At 41.5% G+C, this 25,544-nt stretch overlaps 4 protein-coding genes across 5 annotated transcripts; 2 read left to right on the top strand and 2 right to left on the bottom strand.

Annotated features, from left to right (window-relative positions):
- The first annotated feature begins 8,663 nt into the window (after positions 1 to 8,663).
- On the top strand, positions 8,664 to 13,891 carry nr2c2ap (nuclear receptor 2C2-associated protein). The gene is made up of 5 exons (XM_085398253.1): positions 8,664 to 9,227; positions 9,375 to 9,465; positions 12,628 to 12,733; positions 12,848 to 12,915; positions 13,368 to 13,891. Exons 1-5 carry the CDS (start codon positions 9,190 to 9,192, stop codon positions 13,488 to 13,490), a joined length of 426 nt encoding a protein of 141 aa, XP_085254379.1. The 5' UTR covers positions 8,664 to 9,189; the 3' UTR covers positions 13,491 to 13,891.
- A 41-nt stretch (positions 13,892 to 13,932) lies between these two features.
- On the bottom strand, positions 13,933 to 16,443 carry rfxank (regulatory factor X-associated ankyrin-containing protein). Its single transcript, XM_085398250.1, has 9 exons — positions 16,175 to 16,443; positions 15,991 to 16,095; positions 15,767 to 15,865; positions 15,600 to 15,665; positions 15,393 to 15,493; positions 14,525 to 14,650; positions 14,341 to 14,407; positions 14,174 to 14,254; positions 13,933 to 14,085 (listed from the first exon to the last, which is right to left on the bottom strand). Exons 2-9 carry the CDS (start codon positions 16,088 to 16,090, stop codon positions 14,033 to 14,035), a joined length of 693 nt encoding a protein of 230 aa, XP_085254376.1. The 5' UTR covers positions 16,091 to 16,095; positions 16,175 to 16,443; the 3' UTR covers positions 13,933 to 14,032.
- On the top strand, positions 16,439 to 23,127 carry borcs8 (BLOC-1 related complex subunit 8). 2 transcript variants are annotated; one of them, XM_085398251.1, is made up of 6 exons: positions 16,441 to 16,596; positions 16,827 to 16,939; positions 18,531 to 18,595; positions 18,691 to 18,798; positions 19,913 to 20,000; positions 21,289 to 23,113. In XM_085398251.1, the coding sequence occupies exons 1-5, from the start codon at positions 16,560 to 16,562 to the stop codon at positions 19,980 to 19,982; spliced, it is 393 nt and encodes a 130-aa protein (XP_085254377.1). In that variant the 5' UTR covers positions 16,441 to 16,559; the 3' UTR covers positions 19,983 to 20,000; positions 21,289 to 23,113. The 2 variants fall into 2 exon arrangements, with proteins under 2 accessions (XP_085254378.1, XP_085254377.1); XM_085398252.1 differs by lacking the exon at positions 19,913 to 20,000 and having other exon boundaries at positions 16,439 to 16,596; positions 21,289 to 23,127.
- tmem221 (transmembrane protein 221) lies at positions 20,007 to 24,007 on the bottom strand. Its single transcript, XM_085398248.1, has 3 exons — positions 23,376 to 24,007; positions 21,775 to 21,860; positions 20,007 to 21,115 (listed from the first exon to the last, which is right to left on the bottom strand). Exons 1-3 carry the CDS (start codon positions 23,675 to 23,677, stop codon positions 20,574 to 20,576), a joined length of 930 nt encoding a protein of 309 aa, XP_085254374.1. The 5' UTR covers positions 23,678 to 24,007; the 3' UTR covers positions 20,007 to 20,573.
- Between the last annotated feature and the right edge of the window lie 1,537 nt (positions 24,008 to 25,544).

Raw genomic sequence — 25,544 nt, 5'->3', positions numbered from 1 at the left:
AGCTGTAAAACAGCCTTTACTTTTTTTTGTTATTGTGATGTTGTGACTGTGATTCTCTCTTTTTAATCACACACACTGTTTCCATGTTTCCCCCTGTGACCTCTTTTTGATACTTTCCATCCACTACAAAAGAATTTCTAGGAAAAAGCAGTTGCGGCAGAAATTAAAGGCATCTACATCAGCCTGTTGCCAAGGCAAGTATATTGCTATTCATTATCCACAGAGACTGATTAAGCTTCTCAAGGTGGTAAACTTGGATTACTATAGCTGCAGAACATCACTGTCATCACCAGTAGGTAAATAAAGCTAAAGGATCTGTACTTGCAAGTTTTTAGCTTTATCCGACAGCAAGTACTTAAGAACTCAAATACCATTGCTTCATACAAGCCTCCAATGATTACAACAACAGCTGACAAATAGTGCAGAGTGATCTCTGATGATGTAGTACATTGCCTCCTTTTACCTTGAGAGAACGGGGAGGAGGACGGCCTGTGAAGTACCGCTCTGATGCTTGGCTGCTCATGTTCACAAGGTGTATTGCTGTGAATAAAGTGAGACAAAGAGATTAAGAGGATGGGAGGTTGGGTCTTGTATGCAGTGAGACAAACCCGCTGGAATACAGAGTATGAGGATTAGTTCTCCTCCTTGTCTAGACAGCTTGAGCCAAGGAGAGGTGAAAACAGCCATGTGTTTGACTTCAAAGAACAGAAAACAAGCACCAATTGTACAGTCTTACATGTCAGTGCTTTGTAGACAGTGTGTAATTGCAAAATACACCAGCACATTCCAAAAACAACAGAGTGTTACAGCTTTCGAATCCGCCTAATTTCACTTTTCTTGTTCTGTTTTCACACTATAACGTGAACCTGTACATTCAAGTGAAATTCCCTGAACTATAAGAGCCCCAGCTATTGCTCAGGACAAATCCCCATGACCTCACCATGAAATGATACACTCTATTGCCTCTCTTCACACTGCCAGATAGTTCTCCAGCCATTACTACAGGCCCATCTCCTTGCTCAGATACGGGAGACGGGAGGTTGTGGTTTTGGTTTTGGTGAGACCGGAGTAGGAACGAGCAAGGCATGTCCCGTGGTCTTCCAACCACATCACGAGCAAACAGGGATTCTGACTGCTGATGTGTGAAGCAGAAGAAGTCACACTTCATAAATCCCGCCTATCATGGGTTAGAAACGGGTTAGATGGCCTGGGAGGAAGAAAGCACAGTGGTGCCCAGCTATACAATATACAAGCTATACAATATGCAAGCTAAACAACTGTATTATAGTGTTTTGTCTTCAGGCAGTATGAATATTATGTTGCTATATCTTGCCATAAGCAAACATTTTCTGAGTAATCTGAAGTGTATGGTGTTTACTTGCTTGTCACTTTGTATTGCTTGTGTCCTCAAATATGCAGTTACATTATATTCTCTTTACAGTACTGCTAGTAAAGTGTTTTAAATCTCTTGTGATACCAGAACTCGACTATGCTCCAGCCATCTCGCAATCTCTCAGCAATTTTAAGCTGTGAAAACATGAATGGCCCCCTCTACACTGCCTGGAAGAGTAACACAAGACAAAGAAGAAAGTGAGCTCTCTCCATGTGTTTATACGAACTCATCTCCAACCCCGAATGAAATTCAACACTGCCTCATAGTGTGATTGAATAAATCACAACTGATTGTGCTTTGTAATGAAGGCAGCGGAGCATATTGTGCAAATGCTCTGCTTTTTAATGACTTAATTAGAGAAACCTCGCTCAAACTGGAGCAGAAAATTTCAGCATGGAGATGAGTGAGAAGCCCTGCCAGAAAACAGCACCATGACTCAAGATCCTGTTAATTGATGCAGCAGTCGACAGATGTGCCTCACGCTTCTGCCCATTTTCTGCTTTATTAAAATTAGCTGGACCCCAAAAAATGCCAAATGTTGTCTCCCTAAACTAAATGATTTACGAGCACTAAGCACCATCGTGTCACTCTAATTTCCAACATACTCTGCCTGGTTTCTTCAGCTTTTAGGCAGTTGAGCTTCTTAAATCATCAACTACAGGTGTCATCAACTGCTGAACTGAAAAGAGAAATTGAGTAGATCCTTTTGAAGTTCCTGATACGTTTAAAACATCTTCAGTATACACAAGGAATACGACTCAGTCTACAGTTTTCTGACCAGCTGATTATCCCATCTCCCCAAATTTTAACTTTCTAAGCAGAAGTCCAGAAGGTCCATCAGTGCAGACGGTCATCTGAACCAAACAGGCAGAGCTCCATACACTGCAAGTTCTGCCCCAGCACGGATGCTGTGTCCCTCGGCTGACAGCAGCACAAGCATTAATCATCCAACTCATTAAGACAATCTGCGCAAGTGCCCACAGCTCATAAAGTCTGGAATAGACCATAGTGATTCTTTTACCTCCTAGTGTATCGGCTTATTTACCTCAAAACGGTCGACCACCTATTCAACCCTTTCACTTGACAGGGTTTTATGACGTCTAATATCCATCATTCTTATTCACAGTTTAAACTTATTTCAAAAAAGTCATTCAAAATCATGTCCACTTTACTGCTGGCAAAATGCAGCACCGGTGAGTGGGTTGTTTAACCCTTTAAAGCCGGTCGGAGAGGGCACGCTCCGTTTTGCGTAACTATTTTTAAATCCCGGTAGCACTGCAACCATGTAAGCTAGCAATAATTTTTTTTGCATATGAAACCAGAGGAATTGTACTTACATCTTATGCCATCAGCTTGTTCTAGGTCACAGTTTCCTTCTACATATAGCTTTGCAAAAACTGCATAAAAAAACCACTTGCAGCAACAAAAACATAATATTCCAGAAACACGCTTTGCCGATCTGATCAGCTGTTCTTAACACTTCCTATGTCCATCAGCGCGAACTATCGCATATCCGCCATGACCTGCCCGAACCCGGAAATGACGTCATTTTCGCGGAAATGTAGTTTTTTACCATCAGGGCCTTGTAAGGCCATACTGGTGTTTTTAAAAGTTATGTTTGATTTTATGACTTTCTGTGTCGTTTCTGGGATGCTTAGAAGTCAAATTGCACTGCTGGAAATAGTTTATTTTGATGCACATGCTATTTTTTTTTTTTTTGCAAATTTGCATTATAATACTTATTTTCGTTTTTCCTGCAGTATATAAAAATTGGTGAATTTCAAAAATAAAACTATGAAGACACTCAAAATAAATTTCCTGTGGTGGGAAACTATTTTGTGCAACGTTTTTGTATTTACAGTTTTGAGGGATAAGCCTCTTAAATTTCTCTAACTAGAAATATATGCTAAAAAAACCAAAACGATTTTAAATTTTTTGGTAGTTTATTGCACTTTTTTGCAATTTATGTAATTACTATGCACTTAATGCATACATATTATTAAAATTTGGTCTATAATGGTTGTATTGGTGTGCAGCAACTTGAAATGCTCCCAGAAATGGCACTACAGCATGTAAAAATATAATATAAGCTCTGGCGGACTTGGTTCAATGGTAGGTCTTAAAGGGTTAATGAACCCTAAAGTTTATTAGTTTGTCTTTAGTGTTAAATCACCCAGGTGACACACTGTTTTTTGGCAGGTGAACACTACAAGAAAATCTTATTTTTCACTAACATTGTTGAGTTAAGAAATTGTACTGAAATGGCAAACATGGGAAATATGGCAAAGCAATGGATTTTTTTCCCCCCAAATGCCGATGCTCTTTTCTCAACAAGATCAAACTATTATAATGAATAAAAAATGAGCAATATATGTATCGAGGTTTAAGCCGATTCTATTGTGAAACCTAGACAAGAGTGCTGGAGGCGAACTGCAGATAGTGTAGCCTAAATGTTCATCATTTCCAATGAAAAAAACATGTCTCTGCATGGGGGGGGGGGGGGATAATAACAGCATAAAGTTTTGTTAATAGATGTATACTTTGGTATTTTAATGCAAAAGGAACCCTTTTAAATTCTGTGTTTCTCTGTCACCAGGAACCTCGAAAAATATCAGTGCTATTCTCTAGTATCACTGATGGGTGAGGAGTCAGACTTTTACATAGTTGGATCTGATAGCCTGCAGGTTATGGGAGCTGCCTAAGTTACCATGGTGATACACACAGAGTGAAAAGTGAGTCACTGCAGTGAGACCACAAAGCCAGCCAGGGTTAAGCCCAAAGTTAGTTTGCTAGCCACTAATCCTGCCTCGTGGGACATAACCCAGAAACAGAGGCGACAAAAAGTCAGAGAGCAACATCAGCCGCTGAGGTGAAAGAGAAAGCAAGGATGGCTGAGGGAGGGAATACAAGGATTTAAGTCGTATCAGTGACATGAGGTGAAGATAATCCTATAAGTTCAGGGGCCAGAAATGTTTCACTGTGGAAAAAAGAATACTGAGATGTTAGAACGGAGACACGAACAAAAGCTGATTATCCACAAGCGCGGGGGGGGGGGGGGGGGGAATCAATGAATATTTTTATTTTTATTTTATTTTATTTTATTTTTTATTTTTTTATTTTTTTTGGCCTGTCCCGTTTGGCTCTTTTGCCATCAGAATTGTTGTCTAAAGGCAAAGAAAGATGCCCAACGGATTTACTTTACCAAACTGACCATCCCAGCCTTGCCGTAATGGTCCATTTGATTCACCTTTTATTGTTTATTTTATTTTCACTTACTGAATACGGGACAGACTTGACTGGGGGAAAGAAGGGGAGAAAGAAAGAGGGAAAGAGAAACAGCTGAGAAGAGGGACGGGGGAGAAGGGCAAAAGACAAAAACCAACAGAACGGGCAGAGAAAAAAAATGCATATATCAATCACCTGGATCACCTGCTGAGAAAGAAAAAAGAAAACAAGCAGAAGAGAACAAGAGTAATAGAATAAACAACATCACAATGATATATGGGAATATGACAGTAAATACTAAATGTTAAACATTATTGTGCAGCACATAAGATCAACAGAACACAGTGTGCTTTGAGGTAGGAGCCAAAAAGGGTGTAGTTTGTGGGTGTGATCACCCGTGTGTACACCTGTGAGCATGGACGCGCTTGTTTTTTGTTTTTTTAAAAGGTTCCTTCATGTAATAATCTGCTAGAGGGTGTGGGGGGGCCACAGCCCCGTCCTCCAGGGCGTGAAGCAGGTGTGGAGGAGATCAAAACTCCAGACATCCAGAGGCCCCCAGAACACAAGAGACCAAGGAAGACCAACAGAGGGGCAGCTGCGCCACTGTCCCGGAAAGAGCTGAGGAGAGTCCCAGATGAGGGCTCACTCAGCAGCCGCGGAGCAGAAGCCAGGGGGAGTTGCAGTGACGCGCCCGTGAGCTCCGCCGGCAGCCAGCTGCGCCTGAGTGACCGAGCCCCAGGCCGAGAGGCCGGGGGCACCCCACCTCCGAAGTGGCCCGAGCGAGCCCCAGGCTCCAGGCCCCGATAAGCGGCCGCCAAGGAGTGAGCCGGTGTGTACCTGGACGCCCATCCCCGGACACAAAGAACCACCAACGCACCGATGTCTGAGGGGGTCTGCCACTGGCAGGGGAAGTGGTGGTAGGGGGAGATAGGCCTCCAAACCTTGGAGGGCCTGAGATGTCCCCAGAGAGGTGGCGCCTGACACCCAACCTGACATATAGACACAGACATACAGGCACACACAGATACAAACATCCATTCCCACCCTCATGCTCTCATATGCACTTACTCCACACTCAACCAACGTGGAGACAGACATAAAGAGACGTTGTACACACGATCACACTCCCCAAGCGTACTCTACAAACCGGGTCTAGGTGCCCCCGCCCCTGGAGGGGGGAACTGCACCCAGACCCAGGTGGTGTTTCCCTTTTCCCTGCGGTGGGGGGAGGCAGACCGCCCCGACTCCGCAGCAGCAGGAAGGCTCCACACTCCAGACCGCAGTCGGACGGCCAACTCCTCCTCCTAGTCCTAGCCCCCCTGCTCCAGCAGGTCGCAGAGAACGGGGGTGAGAGAAGACTCCGAACCTCCCTCCACCCGCTCATTGTAATGTTGATGCATGTGTGTTCTAAGGTGCATTTAAAACCCAGGAGGGCTTGGAGCTACCTGCCAGAGAGCAGCAGGTAAGCGCATGGTCCCTCCTGCTAGCCCTCAATGTCTACGTGTATTTAAAATTGAGAGGTGGGCAACGATGCCAGGGGTGGGGTGTACACCCTGATGGTACTTTGGACTCCGTGTATCGTGCCCACCCCAAAGATCCTATATGTATGTGTAATGAGAGTGTGAGTAATGTGAATGTCTAAGTTGTGAGATAAAATTGAGGCAGAGGCAGCCAGAAGGGGACGGGGGGGGGTAGCCTCCTCTGCACCCTGGTGACATACCCCTACTCCAAGGCCCTGCATGTGTGGGTGGTTGTGGTGGAGCGGGAAGAGGGAGGCAGCTGGAGATGGGGAGGGAAGGAAGGGAGGGGCAAGTGACCCCTCCCTGGGGCCAGCTCCCCCGCTGACCCCAGTAGGCACCCCCATACTCCGCGACCCGCCAGGGAAAGGGGGCCCAGGCCCATCCAGACCGGGCCCAGTGCAGCAGCGCCGCCCGGCCCCACAGAGCCCGGGACAGTCCACCCAACCCCACCACAGAGAAAACTGCACCCACCCCACCATCCACTCATCTTCCAGACTACATAAGACAATAAACACCCAGGCTGAGATCTTCCTCCACCTCTCCTGTATCTCCCCCTCCTGCAGAGGCAGCTCCTGAGGAGAGGAAAGCTCCTGCAAGATGTGACAATCTCCCCCACCAGTTGAAGAGCCCCCCAGGTGGCTCGACGCACCGGCGGCACCCTGCTCCAGGGCTGGGCCCCCATGCACCCACCCGCCCACAACCCCGGCAACACACCAACCAGGACCCAAGCCCCCGAGGCCCGGTCCGGGTCCCAGCCCAGAGACGGAGCGCCCCCAGAACCTCACGTCCATCCCGGACCCACCCAGGGGCAGCCAGGCTACCAGGTCAGTAACCCACGTCCGTCAGCACAGACCCTCCCCTAGCCCCGCTGCACGCAGCCGCGAGGAAACAGTCACCGGAGAGCCAACAGAGCCCCTAACCGGACATGACCGCTACCCCGGGTTGAGCCCCCCAAGGAAGATGCCTCCGGGGAACCCCCCGACGCCCTAAGCCTGTCCCTACCCCCACACCAATCACAACAGTGAAGGCGGGACCAAACTATGACCCCCCACCCCCACTAGGTGATGGAGCTGATCAAAGGAGCCCAGAGCAATTGATCTGATGTGGTGGCAGAGGCTGTATCAAGACTAATGTAATCTAATAGATAATTTCTATATTGGTTAGAATTAAGATTATTTTTATTTTTCCAGTTCATGAGGACTGTTTTCTTGGCTATGCATAGGGCAGTGAAAACCATATGGGCGATATTCTTTTCTGAATATTTTTAGAGATAAGCAGTCAGAACAGCTGCGACAACAATAACAGGTCTCCCCTTTGTCACCCCACCTCTAGGCCACAGTCACTGTCAGGTGGGAACAAATGCACTTTTTCATTATATTCATTAAGCTTTTATGTTGATAGTTAGATGAAGAGATCTAACATATGTCCATCCGTTAAATGTGACTGTAACCAGGAGCCACTCAGTTTAGCTTATAGTAAAAAGAAAAAGGGGGGAGAATGTTAAAGAAACAAATAAGCCTACAGGTATACTTTTCTTATTTGTATAATACCTTAAGTGTAGAAATGACAGGTTGTGGGTGTTTGAGAATTCTGTCTGGGCACACTGACTTCCTGGCAATGTCACAGTCTCTAACTATGCTTTTTAATGGATACAAAAAGAGCTCCTGCGGGTTCTGAGGACGACTGGCCACTTGCAGTCCACCTTGGCATTATTAGCAGCCAACGTGGGCACAAGTTTATGGGTCAATGCCATCTCATCACTCACCCAGCGAGCGATTGCCGGCCAGGTGGGCTTCCAGAATGGCTACGGGCCAGAAAATTAGTTTTGATGTGGAAAAATATGAGCACCTGCCAAATTAATTCAGGCAGTGTTTCTGATTAACAGCTTTACTAAAACTCCAAAGATATATTGCACATTCATATATGGATGGGTAATATATTACTGCAGCTTGAAATCACAATTTATTCTCAATCTCAAATACTCGACAGGGTGCTGCAGGAGCTGCTGCACAAACCGGGGCTGTAACGTAAGGCTCACAAAGTCAAAGTGTGAGCGAGCATGCTGCTGGTTGTGCAGAGGGTAAGGGTGGTGGTAGTGGTGGAGGAGGGGGTCCAAACCTTATAATACAGTCCCTCTCCCCAGCCCCCTGCACAATTTTCACGGAGGCTGGGTTTCATCAGCTTTTGTATTTTAGACCTATTGATTATGTGCTGTGAAGGGGGGGGGCACTGTGACAAAACCTCAGCAGGAGTTCTCCATCTGCAGTGGACCATGTGCCAAAAACAGGCTCCCTCCTTCACTCACACTCACTCACTCACACACACACACACACACACACACACACACACACACACACACACACACACACACACACACACACACACAAAGAGGGGGGAGAGGGAGATTTGCTCTCCTGTGTTATTGGTTCCCAGGTTATGAAACTGAGATATGGGGATATGCTCGCTAATAAAAGCACTGAGAGGCCGATATTGGTTCTTTTATAGGATTATCCCATCACCCAAACACACCTTCATCTTAACACACATGTAACATCTTTGCCCGTTTCCTGACGTCCTTGGGAGAAAATCTCAAACCCGGGTTAATACTGGCGGCAGCTCTATATTTAAGTGTAGGCCATTTTTAGCATCTATGCCTCATCTGTAGGTTTCTGATCAATGCCCCTCGTCCCAATCGATTCTCATTTCTCTGACCTTTTGCGTCTCGCCTGGGAGGACAGCAACGAGACCTGGGGGGACAAACAAGAAGATGAAGAGCAGTGCAGCCTCTCACAGGCCACGAAGAGCGGGATCAACTTTATTTTTTTTCTGCGTTTAATTATTAATCATGAGCGCCCGGGACCTCAGATGAAGATTAAGAGACTTAACCTCCAGCCACGTATAGCGAAAGACTGTCATCTAAATATTTTTGACGGAGCGAGACTTCCACCTGGTGGCAGGAAAGAAAAGCGGTCATGCCAGAACGTCACAGTCGTAAAAACAATACAGCGAGGTTCCAGCGCTTTACGGCACGTTGTGATTTGAAGTTTTGACATGGCTTCCTCGTTGCTTTGCAGCGAAACACAAAGCAGGTAGAGAAAAAGCAAAACGAGAGAATGAAAATGAGAGAAATGTACTCACCAGTGCATAGATAATGTACTTGGCTGTTGTACGTGTTTGGACGGCAGCCTGTTACTGGTCCTTGAGTCGTGAATCTTGTGTTTCTATTCTCATTTCAGAGTGAGTTCAGTGCTAAACAGAGATGTTAAGCAGTATGGAAAGAAGTACATGTTTGACTGCAATGAGGAGACATGCTGGAACTCAGACCAGGTAAATACAAATATAGCAATGGACCCGTTCCTCACAACCTATTGCTAAAACTGTTACCAGAAACCTAAAGAAAGGTTAGTTTAGTCTGCCCTTTAGTTTTGAGTTGCTGGAAGACTGTCTGAGATGTAGATACAAACAAATTGCAATGCTTTGCAAAGTTCACAGAATTTTAAACCGAAACCCTATTTTACTGTTTCATTAAGAATAATAGCTCATTTTAAACTTGGTGACAGCAACATTTCTCTAAAAAAGCTGGGACAAATGTAAGTGGTACTTCAAAAAAAAGAAGTGCCAATTAACATGAAACTAGTTAATTAGCAACAGGTCACTAACATGGCTAGCTATTAAAACAGCATCTTAGAGAGGACGTTTCTCAGAAGTAAAGATGGACAAATCATCATCTATATGTTGTGGAACAATTAATTTCAGAGACTAGTGTGAATATATGGTCATCATCTACACAGTGCATAATGTCATCGATAGATTCAGAGAATCAGGAAAAATTTCAAGGAGCATAAGGCCAAAAATCATTATTGGATGCCCTTGATCTTTGGGCTCTCAGGTGGCGTTGCATTAAATGCAGACATGATTCTGTCATGGAAATCACTGTATGGGCTCAGAAATCACTGTGCGAACAAGTTCGTCTTGTAATCCACAAATACAGGTTAAAGCTTGATCATGCAAAGAAGCAGCCATATGTGAACACTATCCACATAACTGCCATCATCTCTGAGCCAGAGCTCAAAATATGGGTTTATATCACATGTTTATTTTCTCAAGACTGGACTTCTGCAATTCTCTCCACTGGCATTAATGAAAAGTTACACTCTCATCTTCAACATGCTCAGAATTTTAAGATTTTACTGATTACTTCCCAAGCTTTCCTGGGTCTGTCCTCAAGCTACATAGTAGAGCTACTGACCCCATATAAGCCTACTCGCAGCTTGTGATCCTCAGGTGGGGCCCTGCAGGCTGCTTTGAAAATCAAGATTTAAATCGAAAAGGTGACTGTTTTTTGCCATCAGGGCCATCTCGACTTTAGAATGACCTGCCTGAGAAAATTATGTTTATAGGCTTGCTTTTAAATGATTCTATTATGCGTTTTATCTCTGGTCTTTCATTAATTTTATTCATGTTTTATGCCTTTGTGTTTCTGAGTGTATTTGTTATTTCAATGTTTGTCTACCCTTATAGTTTTATAATTATAATAACATTGTTATTATTATTGTTATTATTAGTATCATTATTATTATTATTATTAAGAAGAAGAAGAAGACGATCAGACCAATTTAACAAAGAGGGCAAAACATTTTACCAGATCTTAAGCTCCCTAACAACTTTAATTCATTTCCATCAATGCATGGCTCATCTAGTACTCATCATGTAGTACAGTTAGTAACTGTACTACAACTAACTAACTGTACTACATGATCTGCACAGTGGTATGATACTGGTTAAAATTGTTAAGCTATCCCCAGTTGTTTATATTTTGCTTAGAAAATGGGGGGACAAGGGGCAGGGATTTATTAAAATATGTGCAAACATATATACAAATGCAGGAATAGTCTTCCAAGAATTCTCCAGGTTTCAAGGATATTCAAAGTTGTGTAGTAGTGTTTTTTGGGGATCATTGTCATGCAGAGAAATGCGGGGTGGCTCAAAATCTGATCTCACGATACATTTCTGTGTTTATAATTCCATCAAGTTTAAGAAGACCCCAAAACCACTGGCAGGATTGCACACAGCATGGATCGTGTAGACACTCACTGTAGTAACTCTCCTGACTTTCGTCATACTTTTTAAATTCATTGCTTAGAAGACCCGTTGCCAAGGATTTTTTTCTCTTTCTGATAAGGCTTAGGTGAAAGCAAATGGATCTCTCAGGTCCTGGGCCACGTCTTTGCTGGATTTTTTTCCTATTGAAGATTTGACTTTCAGATACTTTTGGCCTGCCATAAATGGCTCTTTAGGTCTGTGGCTTCTTATTTTGTCCTCCACTTGTTCAGTTTCCCCAACATTTTGATACACTGCACACCATGCTGAGATATGCTAATTTTTTTAACTAATAATATGTGTGTAGATTCTCAGTCATCCAGATCATGTTTGTTTTGTTAAAAAAGAAAGCAATCGGACTTTAAGTTTATTGAAGACATTTCACCTCTCATCAAGAGCTTTCTTTAGTTTTAAAATGAAAGGGTGGAGAGTCCCTGGTATTTAAATCCTAGTAGTAGTTGTCCCTTAGGAGGTGGTCGTTGACCCACTGTTATTCATGTGCATCATCACAAAATGATAATTTTTATCTTGACTTTTGATGAATTTCCCAACTTTCTATGTTCTTATATTTCTTATTTAAATGCTTTTGTCTATAAAATGATTAAATGCCCACTTTGTCAATACATGTTGTGATTTGTGTAGGAAAAAGCCTGAAACATGTTGAATTTATAATAAAGAAAAAAAAAGATTGACACAATTCTTGATAATCTAATATATATTTTTATAAATTAATTAAAGGATTTCTATGTGCTATTAATTTATGCAACTTATGATAGTACTTCTGTCCTTCTTGACCAAGACACTCTTGTAAAAAAGATTCAGATCTCAAATTATTTTTTTTCTGGTTAAATAAAGGTTATTAATAATTGGGGCGATCGTGGCTCAAGAGTTGGGAGGTCGCCTTGTAATCGGAAGGTTGCCGGTTCGAGACCCGGCTTGGACAGTCTCGGCCGTTGTGTCCTTGGGCAAGACACTTCACCCGTTGCCTACTGGTGGTGGTCAGAGGGCCCGGTGGCGCCAGTGTCCGGCAGTCAGTGCGCCCCAGGGTGGCTGTGGCTACAATGTAGCTTGCCATCACCAGTGTGTGAATGGGTGGATGACTGGTTGTGTAAAGCGCTTTGGGGTCCTTAGGGGCTAGAAAAGCGCTATACAAATACAGGCCATTTACCATAAATAATTATAATCTGCTTACATGTACAGCATTGTGGACCCCAGGAAGAATAGTTGTTGCTGTGGCCACAGTTAGTGGGGATCTGATAAAAGAACGACTAAAAGTTCCCATATTCTTGGCGACAGAGACAGTTATTCTCGGCATCCTGTTTTTCACAGGCAAATGGATGTTTTGCTGTACACATCTCTGTGTCATTATGAGTATTATTTTTCTGACAGGGTGAATGTCAGTGGGTGTCCCTGGAGTTCCCCAACTCTGTCAGAGTGTCAGAGTTAAAGGTCCAATTCCAGGGAGGATTCTCAGCAAAAACGTGCAGACTGGAAGGTAAATCCTGAAGATAATATTAAAAAATGACTTCCTGATTAAAATGTTTCACTTCAAATTCAAGCAGTAATAATGAGATAATGTAAATTACTTTTCCACTTGTGCTTTCTGCAGGTTGCCTAAAAGATAAAGACTTTACAGTGCTCAGCCATTTTTACCCAGAGGATAACAACTCTCTTCAGATATCCTTTTTCTCACTATACTGAATTTTCACAAGGAGATTTGATTGCATATAGGGCTTCGACCAATCTTTTCCTTAAATTATCAGTCAAGTGGGGAGCCATTGTTCTTTTCTATACTCCAAATTAGCAGTCACTGCTGAAGTAGCTATAAATGTTATATTTAACTACTTAATTTGTGCAAAAAATATTGTTCACAGCCACTGATGATGCTGTATGCCATTAAAAATATTTAAGCTCAGCTTATTCTATCAAGTAGTTGATGGTGTTCCTTTAATAAACATAATTCTGTTATAAAACATCAGTCTTGGTGTACGCCAACAACAGCTCAAAGCTGTACCTGTCACTACAGGAGCATGGTGCGTTTCCTGCTTCATAAAAAGCATTGGACAATATTTTCCTGGACATGCTTTTCATCATTACCACGCTTATCTTGTTCTTAACTCCACACCCACAGCTTTCCCATACAGGAGGCCTCTGTAGTGGACAAAGTAAAAATAATGTTTGAGAATAGTGCTGACTTTTTTGGGAGAATTATTGTTTATTCCTTGGATGTCCTGGGGGGAAAAGCCTCCTGACCATTTTTCAGTCCTCTCATGAGAGAGAGGAAGTGACCCCTGAGTGAAAGTACAGGATGTAGGATGGTGTGGTGGCACTTGGGAAACATGTCATCTGTGTTGCCACCTCATGAACTCTTGTGAATGTGGCCTTTTTTGGTATGAAAGCTTCGATGACCTGTCATACAGTGACCCTTTGCACATTTTGATTGTGCACTTGTAATCTGCTTTTTATACCTTTTCTGTGCCTTCAAAATTAAAGCGCCATTCCAGTATGAAAATAATTTATTAGAATTTTTTTTTTTGGTCATTCTTCAGCCAAGCAAAATAATACAGCTGCACAACTGTCACATTTCAGTCCTTGTTTGTAAAACATTTTGAACATTGCAATGCATATAAATGGAATAAACAGGTTAAAAATCGCTGTTTATCTGGTAAATGTTTGTGTATGCAATGATCCGTTATGACCTTAGCTTGTGACAGACATTTTTGTGAAAACCAACGAAGGTTTAAGATCAGCTGAGTGTCACACTGGCAACTCCATTAATGTATTTTAATAAGTGTCATGTTGATGGCTTGTAGAGTTTCAAGATGTGGTCCTCCAACACTTTCTGGACTATAGGAGAAAGGAAGTAAAAATCTTACCTTAGCAATACATTTTTATCTTAGTTTTTCAAAAAAGAAAATGTGCATTGTATACCTACTTTTCTTATGCCCAAGAGCAACTGCCAGCGCCAATGGACTGTATCCAGAGTCAGACTCTATGGTCATATCTGCTCCTCTGGCTAAATTAGAGAGCGATAGGAAATTAGTGACGCAATTTTAAAAAAAATTTCTAGAATATATAATGACTTAAAGTCATGCACTGTACCTAGCAATGCCTCTACACATTTGATATGATTCCCTCGTACAGCATAAAGAAGAGGAGTTCCACCATTCTGAGAATAATATACAGTGTGCAGTAAAATAAAAATGTTAAAAATATAGTATTTAGATTTCTTGCTCCTTAAAAATGATAGATTTTATGATGGAAAGTCATAAATTCATAACTATACCCAGTCATAAGTGTTAATGTCCACTCCATGTCTGAGGAGGGCTTCAACGATGTCCACATATCCTCCAGAGCTGGCCAATGTCAGGGCGCTTTCTCGCTCCCTCGCAATTGTTTTGGGGTCTGCACCCTGGAAGAAAAAACATGCATTAACAATAAAGCACGATACCATTTCTTCTTTTGGCTGTTCCCTTTAAGGGAATCTTAACCTGTCCCTAACGGCCATCCCTCTGCATGTCGTCCCTCACTACATCCATGAACCTCCTCTGAGGTGGTCGTCTTTTCCTCCTGCCTGGCAGCTCCATATTCAACATCGTCCAGTATATCCACAATCCCTCCTCTGCACATGTCTAAACTATATAAGTCTTCACCCTCTAATTTTGTCTTTAACAAAGTTAGAGAGGTAGGGCTGAAAGACAATATGATTCATTTTGAGATTTGAAAACAGTGACCATTTTTGTTAACACTTTTTATCATCAGTATGATGATTTGGCTTCTAACGGACACATTTTAGAATAAGTTCATTTTCTTTCTAATTAATAAAAGGTTTTTTTTAAACCACTGCCTCTCATTCATCTTCTTAATCACATGTCATCAGTCTGTTGCAGTGAGAAATACATCCTATATATGGCCAATCTAGAGTCATTAATTAACCAAACATGCATGTCTTTGGCCTGGGAGGGAAGCTGGAGTACCCAGAAAAAACCCACGCAGACATATGGAGAATATACAAACGCCTTGCAAAAATACTCCAGGACCCTCTTGTTGTGAAGCAACAGCACTAACACCACACCATTGGGCCACCCAGCTGCCCTTCAGTAACTTATAACTTTTGTGTTCTTAAGTACCTATGTGCATGCCTTATTTCTAACCTTTTCCAAGAGAAAGTCCACCACTGCTTTCTCTCCAAACGCTGCTGCCCACATGAGAGGTGTAAAGCCTCGCTCATCCTGACTGCTAAGCAATGAGCTGTCTGTGAGACAAAAAAAAAGAAAGAAAAAAGGATTGGAGTCCTTAAGTAGGATATTTGTTTAGTTGTATACTGGTAATAAAAAAAAAGCTTGTTAGAGATTTCTCACCTTTGCTCAGGTGTGCAGCTACTTGTGAAACCTCACCTTGAGCTGCAAGCTGATGTATGGACAGAGCTGATGGGGGTAGAAAAATCTCAATAAATGAACATGGTAAAAATAAGATAAAATAAGTACAAATGTTTCCCTAACACCTGAGTATCTTTATCAGATCTTACAGTCTAATGTTGCCGGGCGTACTGTAACCTCATTCCCACGCTGTTTGTTGGTGAGAGTGGTGGAGTGTTTGAACAAATCATCATCCACCTCCATGCTCTCTAGAGATATAATCAGATGAACCACAGCCATGTGAGTGGAAGCAAGACATTTACTGTTCAACTGATTATAGCAAGAACCTAGAAATCAGGCAAATTCAGCTGTTACACAGAGCAGGATAAAGTACCATTGGCTTTTTCATCTCCTGATAGGGATGGACATGCATTAGCGTTAGATGGCTGAACACGTTGGCCATCTGCAGCCTCATCATCACCTCTGCCCTCCATGATCGCTGCAATAAAAACAAATAATCTGGTTTAGCCATGCAGAAAAAGTTTTTTAAAAATTAGGCAGTTCGTAAAGCCACTCACCACATTTAGCCTTCCAGTCCAATTGCGCTAACTTCCTTTAAGGAAAACTGAAAGTAAATAAGTTCATATCACATAATGGATCCTGCTAGTCTTCGATGTGTTCCGATAGTACATTAGCCGTCGTTCAGATGATTAGCTATTTAATAATCCCGTTATTTTCAAAACAGGCACTGAAAACACGTTTGATTCAGCCTGTGTAACGTATCACCGCATCTGGCACAATTTCAAGGGAGAAATGTTTTCTTTATTTTTTTACAGCCCATATTTCTATCCGGAATGTTGTCCTGTGACACACTACAACAATAATACGGAAGAGGTGGGAATCAGGTGACACCACTGGCGTACAGCTGAATTGTAGTTCTGACAGTAAAAACCAGACTGCATTATGGAGGACCAGGAGATGCAACTGAAAGTCAGAAGGGGTAAAAATAAATAAATTAGCAAAAACTAAACTCGCGTGCAGCATAGCTCATTGTTGCCTTGATCCACTGCTGCCCCCTCGGAGCTGTTAGCTTCATCTAGCCACTAAGCTAATGCATTTCCAGTATAGAGTCGCAGGGCTATGATTTTGGCTGTTTTCATCATTTTGTTTTAGCTTTCAAACACGGGCCATTTGTTTTATGCAATTGTCTTCCCTTCGTTTACACTACAGTGACTGACAAGTTCACGGAGAGCATGTACGTCCTGGCTAACGAGCCGTCGGTGGCTCTCTACAGGCTGCAGGAGCACGTCAGGAGGTCGCTGCCAGAACTAGTCCAGCACAAGGTATCGTTTATCCTCTCGATGACATCGCATTAACTCTGCTTGTAACCCATCTAAGTGAATGAAGGGAAAACGACCTCTGCCAGGAAACTTTATGTTTGGAAACAAGCGGCAGTCTTTACTGAAAAACCTAACTGATGACTTCAGCAGATCAGAGGTTGGGGTGTTTACGTTCTTTTCTCAGGAAGAAGAAAAAATGGCATTTGTATTTAGTCATTAAAGGTTGAATAACACCCGATTTTGAAACGTCTTCTTTGGGATAAGTGAAATTCTTTAGGTATATACCCTCACCAGACACTTTATTAGGTATACCAGGTTATTACAGGTTTGACCCCTCTTTTATTTGCACCTGCACAATTAAATATTCATTTCCAAATTTACTATCTACCCTTTTTACTGAAGCCTTAGAGGCCTTTCTGTGAAACTGTCACCCACTTTGATAATGAAGAAAGCCTGTCACAATGACTTGCATTGCAAAATATATTGTCCCGTAAATAACAAATTAAAGAATGTTTTCATATATGTAAAAAGTAAAGCTGCAAAGAGTAAAGGTAGTGAAGGTGGCTGAGTGTAAATACCTCGGGCCAACTATCCAAAGCAATGGACAGTGCACAAGAGAGTTGTAGAAGAGGGTTGAGATGAGTGTCATGGATGATTTGTGGCAGAAGAATAGCAGCAAAAGTGAAAGGGTACTAAGTCCTACTATGTTGTATGGTTTGGATATTAAGATTTTTACTGAGAGGATTAGAAATGAGTAGATCCGAGAAACAACTCAGGTTGAGCAATTCAGGAAGCAAGGATGAAATGGATGGATGTGTGTAGCGGATAGAGAGTGAATATACTGAACAACGGGTATTGAATATGGAAAGAAGTAAAAGAGGAAGACCTCAGAGGTGGTTCGTGGATGTCGTGAAGCAGGACATGCAGGGGGTTGGCGTGACAGAATTATGGTAGCGATATGGTGCAATGGAGGCTGGTGATCAGCTATGCCAACCCTTAAAGGGAGAAGCTGGGGAAAAAAGAAAATTATACATCAAAAGACTGTGTTATTTCATTGATATAATTCTCATATAATAACATAATAATCCAAATAAACTATTTTAAAGCTAGGTGAACCTTTAAAATCCCCTATATAAATTCTTGGCCTAGGTGTTGCTGTGTTGTGTGCGATCAGAAATAACAGTAGAACATCTTTTTCTTTTAATTTTAAATGCATTTAAAAGCAAGCACTGTGTCTCAGTCTTGTTTTATTCATGACTTGGATACATACTTAGATTCGTGGAAAAAATGTAACTGGCATTGCTTCAGTTAAAACTGAGTAATATTTATTTTGTGTTGTTGGTAAAACATATCCTTTGTTCTGCTCTTTTTCCTGGAAAAACATGTTGATGATATGAACAGTTTCCCATAATGTTTTGATGTATGCTCAATAACCCAGGTAAGAAAATCCCAGAGAGCTGACAGAACCAACTTTCTGGGAGTTTACTGTAATGAAACACAAACCTCACAAGTATCATAATGTCATTACTCGCTCGCTCTCTCTCTCTCTCGCTCTCCCTCTACTGAGTTTTAATGGGTTTCATTTCTTGCACAGACAGATATGCAGAGCTGGGAGGAACAAAGTCAAGGAGCCATCTACACTGTAGAGTACGCATGCAGGTGAGATCACACATATTTGAAAGCTTTCATAAAAGTAGCTCACCATCCACCTGCCCTGACTGTTAATACTTGTATTGATCTGCTGGCTTTTGCAGTGCCGTGAAGAGCATGAACAACAGCAGCTTATATTTCAAAAACATTGACAGTCTTCTCCGTCAAGCCATCAGCATGAAGGAACAGATTAATAATTCTCAAGGGCGCAGGTAGGAGGCGGCAGTGAATGTGTTCACTGAGACATGGTGGTGAAAAAGCACAACGTTGTTTTGATCACACTGAATGCTACAAAGTGGCTTTAATCTTCTCGTTAGTAGCAGTTTTCCCTCTCATTTTTTAGTTGTGCTTTACCTCTAGAAACATGTTACGTGGACATAACCTGACTCCATCTATTTTTTTTGTTTCAAATTCAGAAACTTTAATTCAAATGCAGAGCCTATAAGGGACAGGAAAGCTTGACTAGTTATGACAGCCATTATCATACACACCTTTGCTAAAATGCAGATCTCTACAATATGCTTTTTATCATCTTTATCACTCAAATATCTAGGTAATATAACAAAGTTTTTTGCTTTGTCTTATGCTTATGTCAGTATGTACTTCTCACATTTTTTTTTTAAAATGAGAGATAGTCACTGAGCAATTATTGTTATCAGTACTTAATGTAAATACGTAAAGCCACAAAAATTATAGAATATTACTTTTTTGATAAGATCTCCAACGTCCTTAAGGCTATAAAAAATATACTTGTGGGTCTTTATATGTTCACATTTTTACTCCCTCAGTATCTAAAGGATCATTCTTTTTACGTATTTGGGGTGACCATGGCTCTGGTGGTAGAGCTGGTGTCAGACGATTAGCTACCAAATGGAAAGGTGGTGGATCCATCCACGGCTCCTACAGTGTGTTAGTTAAAAGCACTTAAGTAAAAATAAAAGCACTGTATGAATATGTGTGTGGTTGGGTGATGAGACTTGGAGTAGAAAGCACTTTCAGTGTTCAAATTGAAAGTGCCAGTCCATTTACAATTTACGTAACTGTTTTTTGCACTACATCATATCGTTCATCATTTGTTTTTGTTTTTATTCATTTTATTTATTATTTTATTTTTATTTATTTTATTGTATCCTTCATCTAATGTAATATATCATTTAATATATTGCTTTTCATTAAAGTTTGTTTCTCCTGCAACTTCAAATTCGTAATCCAGACATTTCTGAATACTTTGTAGTTACTAGAAGCGTCATACTTTCTGTTTGATTTGTCTTTTGTTTTTATTTTATTTTCCACCTTTTTCCCTCCCACACTGACAACTGCATGCAGCTTAAATGATGTGAGTCCCTGTCCCAGCCCCACTGTCACTGCTCCACATGCCCCATCCACTTCCTCATGACAGACAGAGGTGTCCAAGGTTAGTAGTTCCTTCAGACGTTACATTATTAGTATCTGAAATTAGTAAAATTAGCTTTTCAGATAACAGGCTTGTGTGTTCAAAAAGTTCTTCTTTGAATTATATATACTTCTAGAATCAATTTATTTAATATTTATGTGAAATAATTTTACAAAGCACATAAAACACTTCTGCACATTGTGCACATATTTGGCAAAAAGCAGATATATACAGCAGAATAAAATATTTACATGATTATAATATGATCGATAAATTCATCAGCTTGATATATGGATGGCATTGGTGTGCATAATTTGGAAATTTAGATCAAATTCATTAACGTGAAGCACTACATTTTTTTCCCCCACCAGGTTAATAATACTTTTGTAACCTGTGTTGGAGAAAAGGAGAAAAAAGTTGCTAAAGATACTTTTTTTTTTTCTTCCTTCTTCTTTTGTCTGCAGTCATTCTGGATAAACTTGTCGAATGTTGACAGTATTACATCTGCACTGCACTTGTTGTTGTCACCATATAGTATTTGTAGGTCATTAGTCTTTTCTAGCCACTGATGCAAACTGCTAATCTTATTTTATGTCACACGAGAGTAGAGTCTTTTGCACAAATCCCTGACTTTCGTGCAAGGACGCTCCTCATCTCATTGTTGACCCCATTCCAGGGTTTAACCTGGGCCTGTAGCAAACCAGATTCAGTAGACAGTGTCCTGTGCATTCGGGGATAGCTGCCACCACTGCTGTAAGCATCTTTATCACTAGAGGGGCCCTGTGAACCTCCTGTAGGGGAGTACTGCTGCTGCTGATATTGTTCTCGCTGTCTCGGGTCGCCACATTGAGTGAAGGCAATATGATGCTGGAGGTGAGACTGGCTGCGAAGGATCCGCGGTTTGTCCACTCCAATTTTTAACTCGCAGGGCCGAGAAACTGGTGCGCTGCTACTTCCGTGGTCGTTACGATACAGGGTGTCAAGATGGTCGCTGTGATAGTGCTTTCCAGTATAGGAAGCTTTAACCAGAGCGTGTATTACAGCCACCAGCAGGATCAGGATCCCAGAGGAAAGTACACAAGCACTTGCAATTCCAGTCTCCATCTCGAATATTAGGAGCATAAAAATGGACATGGCTGCCAAGAAAGAGAGTAGCAGGGAAAAAATTAGAATTTGTATGTGTGCAGAAACACCAAGTGCTTTTCTCTGTAATCAGCTAACAAGTTGCACCTCTACTGGGCCAAATAACTTAAAGCAGAACACAATGAGTGTTACAGTTTATATTACAGTTTCCTATGTTTTTCTGCAGGAAAAGGACAATGGACTCAGGCATGCTGAAGGAGGTGGGAGAAAAGCACAGCTCTGGGATGTGATGCGACTTCCTAAGTTGGTGGCGTTGCCTTTAAAGTCTTGCCCTGCTACCTATTGACTGTGGCTGAAGTGGGTTCAGAAGGGTAACACCTCCTCATCACAATAGAGTGGCTGCCTACGCTGACCCCCCACCCCCCGTACAAGCCTCTCAGTGGAACAGAGCATACCAGTGCTGCTAGGTCCAGCATTAAAAACACTTAAGTCATGGCTGCTCAAAGAATGCATTGTTCTGTTGGACTCACTGGTCGGTTCAGGGAGACAGCAGCACTGCCGTTTTGCCACTGCTGTTGAAAGTCCACTGCACAGCCAATGTTTTTAAAGTTAGTTCTTTTTTTTATGTGTTTGTTCTGTTTAACATTTTGCCAGATGGTACAACATATGCTTATACAAAAATACAGATCCTTTTTTTATTGCTCAGGCTTACCTATTAAATAGACAGAAACCCCCAGACAGAAGAGTCCAATAGCCACATGTCGTACAGCTCTGCTGTCCAGAAGGAACCAATCTGCTCTGTTAAAACAAATCTGATCTGTTTAGTGCACAAGGACATTGCATTACTTAAAATAACAACAATATATTTTGTTTTGTTTTTGATATGTTCATTTTCTTTGCTACATAATAAAGTTATAACTTTTTGTCCTGCAAAATTAGGGCTATTTGTTTGTTGTTTATTTTTATAAATGCTTGGTCATTTGTGCCATGGATTTAAAATTTCTAGGAATGTCTCCATTGTCAGGGAGGTGCTGTGGTATGCCGTTAGATTTGTAAACCGACGTGGGAAAGGGCCAGCTAGAGGCTGTGTGTTGGGTACATAATGAGAGGAAATCCATTGTTTAGCTGGGATTCATAAAGGGTTAGAGAGGTGTGTGTGTGCAATGCGGGCCTCTGCACTCTTGCACAGGACACCCATTTTATCCTTTTGAAACTATGTTTTCTTTGCACGAAACCTAATTGGTACATTTACTATTCAAGATAGGACTGTGGTTTGCAGGGTTAACAATTGAAAAACATGTGGGCACAAGGAGAAGTGTGACATGAGCACCTCGACAGTGCACTATCCTCAAAATAGGAACCCATATAGGATGTTGTGCAAAGCAGCAGTCTCATAATAAGTTACCGCACCTGAAATGTTAAGCTTTTTGAAGCAGCTGATCTTAATTCCATACTTAGATTAAGTGTAGTGCTTTGCGTCTTATTAAAATATATGTCGTCATGTTAGTTTTACACTTTGCATGTGTAAAGGAGAATGAAAGTAAAAGTTGAAATAATCCGCAGCCGTAAAACCTTGGACAAAGTTAAACTGAGATCTCTTACACCCTGCAAAACACAAAGAGGGAAATGAAGTTTAGTCATGGTGTGTTGTATCGTATTGGATTTATTTGGCACGCATTTAAGGGTTTTTTTGTTTTTTGTTTTTTACTCTTATTGCCATTTATTTAGTTTTTATTTAGTAACACATCACATCACCCATAAGTGACTGAGACAGGACTCTCTTCTAGACACTCTAAACCCACCGGCACAATGTACATTTCAAATTCCTTTAATTTTAAATATGTTCATAATGTGTATTTTGTAAAATAGTGAGATTGTCTAGTCTTATTTAATTCACTTAATGTACAGAATTCACCTGCTTGCTGCAAACATGCTACTACTGCACTTTCACCTAATGTATATATTATATATAATGTTCTTATACTTGTATAACTATGCATGTGACAAATAAAGAACCTTGAACTTTGAACCTTGCTTTGCGAGCAGTACTCGACTACTTTAACAAGGCCTAGGGGTGAGGGGGCAAAAAACGCGCAGTGCTGCTTCAGAGGTCGCCTTTCTGGGTAAATAGTGGTTTTCTTAACTGTCAAAGGTGTGTCACAACTGACCGGAACTGCCTGTTTGAAAAAACCGGATCGAGATTAGGAAGAAAAAAAATGGAAATGAGCACAGTGGCTTTGAGTGCTACCACAGCTGCAGGTGCTGTCTAACAGGTGGTCGAAAAGAAATGCCTTAACGCGCAAGAACAAATACCTTTCTGTATCCTGTTCTCCTCTGCAGACCTCGGTTGAAAAATAGCTGTGGAGGAGACACACAACCACAGAGCTCAAGTTGAGAGTGAGGGACAGAGCGGAGAGCACTGTGGCCACTGGCAGCAGGACGGCCCAGACATGAGCGGGTATGACCGAGGAGGTGGACGGGGGTGATTCCTTCACCGCCGTCTGCTGTGACTGCAGCTGGAAAATCAAAATCACCGATAAAACCGACATGATGGCCGATAAAATCCCCAGTAAAGACAGAACAATTAAAGACCGCTGGCTGTACTTTTGCGTCATGATTATCTTTAAACGTTGGTGGTCAGATTTCTCCTGGAAAAGGGGGAAAAGGGTTTCTCGTTTCTTAGCTCTTAAACACAATCCTCCAGCGATCCTAGAGTCCAGAAAAGTGCGCTTGCATTGCGGTGTGAGGATAAAGAACGCCTTTCTTTGCACTTCGGCAATAGTTTGCCTGTGTTTCGTGGAGTGCTCCGCAGTCCGGTCTGAGCATGTGATGGGCTTTAAATCCCCAGATTAAAAAGTTCGCAACAACAATGGACTTTTTTTTCTGTCTTGGATCAACAGAAACAATGCCTCGACGTGTTCAAGGGAGACGCTGAGCTCACTAAATAAAGACAAAACACCCCGAGAGAGTAAAGACATATTTACTGTTATCCCATTATTAACCATTAAAACAGGTTTTAAACTTAAGGTGTGCACAAAAATGTATGCTTTTAAAAAAAAAAAAAAAAAAAAAAAAAAAAAAAATATATATATATATATATATATATATATATATATATATATATATATATATATATATATATATATATATATATTCTAATCAAGTTTATTTCTTGATATTTAAATGTAGGCAGTGTAGATATGATGATAACAGGGCTGTGTCTCTTTTTAGATTAACCTACTTACCTACTTCTGCTGAAGCCTCCTGTCCTCATAAAGCGATTAAAGGATTACTGTATGTCTTTTAAACAGGCAATTGATTGTCATAAACAAGACACAGAAATAAAATAAAAAGATATGCAGTAAGTTAAAATAAATTATACAAATAATAAGAATAATATTAAAACAAATGAAGGAGGAAAAAACCTTGTCTAAAGTTATTCTTGGGCATGCTAAATAGGACCATGGCAAGTTTAGGGGAATTTGAAAAAGGATAACCACCCAAGATAACCTCTGTTTAATGCGAATATTCTTGCCACTCTTAGTTCAGCTCTGCAGAGGATGAATCTAATTAACTTTTCACAAGTAGCTTTGGAAGTATGCACAGCTTGACAGAGATGCGCCTAAACTCTCATCTGCCCTTCCACTTTTACGCCCACTTTTATTGCCTTGTATAAAAATTAATTACATCTCCAGAATTTGATCAAATTAATATTAAATATTCACACACTTCATTCACACGCTGCTGGACCACAAGCACCCTGACATACTTTTAAGTCCGTGACTTGAGTTACAGAGGCCTTATTGTTCTGTTAGAGGTTGGGGTTGGTGGGGAGTGGTGGGGAGGTAAAGGTGTAACCCTTATTCTGTTGAGATGCAGATAAGACTGTAGCTATAAAGGTACTCAATGTGAACAATTGCTCTCACACATGTAGACTGACCATGAAGGCTATTTCTGAATTCGACAGCCTCACCACATGCTCTAAAAGGGTCGCGGCTGATCTTGTCGAAAGCAGAAGTGAGAAGTTTCAGGAAAATGAAAAAAAATGGACTTGATACGGAAAGTTCTCAAAGGGCAAAGGCACCTTTATCTTTCTGCAGCTTCTCTCAACTTCTCTTGTCTTAGACATTTATCAGTAATTCTGACTGTGTGAATGTGAACGCAGTTCAGCTTCCACCTTCAGTGCCTACACCGACGGCAAAGCTCTCGCTGTGTTTAAAAGAAGAATGCACTCTTTGCTATGCGCAAACACAACGCATAGCAAAGACATAATTTCCCCTTTGCTGCAGGTGATTAGCTTGCTTTATTTACAGATGGGGATTTGCTGTATTTGCCGTCAGCACGCTTGGGCCCCACACAAATGAATCCTGGAGGTGAAGACTGTGGTAGCCTGCAGGGATGTTACTAAGTATTGCATCAGATGCACAGTTTAAGCTATCTCTTGGGATCTCAGACTGTGCATGTGTGCTTGTGTCACTGCAT

This window comes from Rhamphochromis longiceps, linkage group LG23 (genome assembly GCF_057381845.1).
Source record: "Rhamphochromis longiceps isolate RC_006_pf linkage group LG23, R_longiceps_female_GT1.1, whole genome shotgun sequence".
NCBI lineage: Eukaryota > Metazoa > Chordata > Actinopteri > Cichliformes > Cichlidae > Rhamphochromis > Rhamphochromis longiceps.
This window is presented reverse-complemented; position numbering and strand designations above follow the sequence as displayed.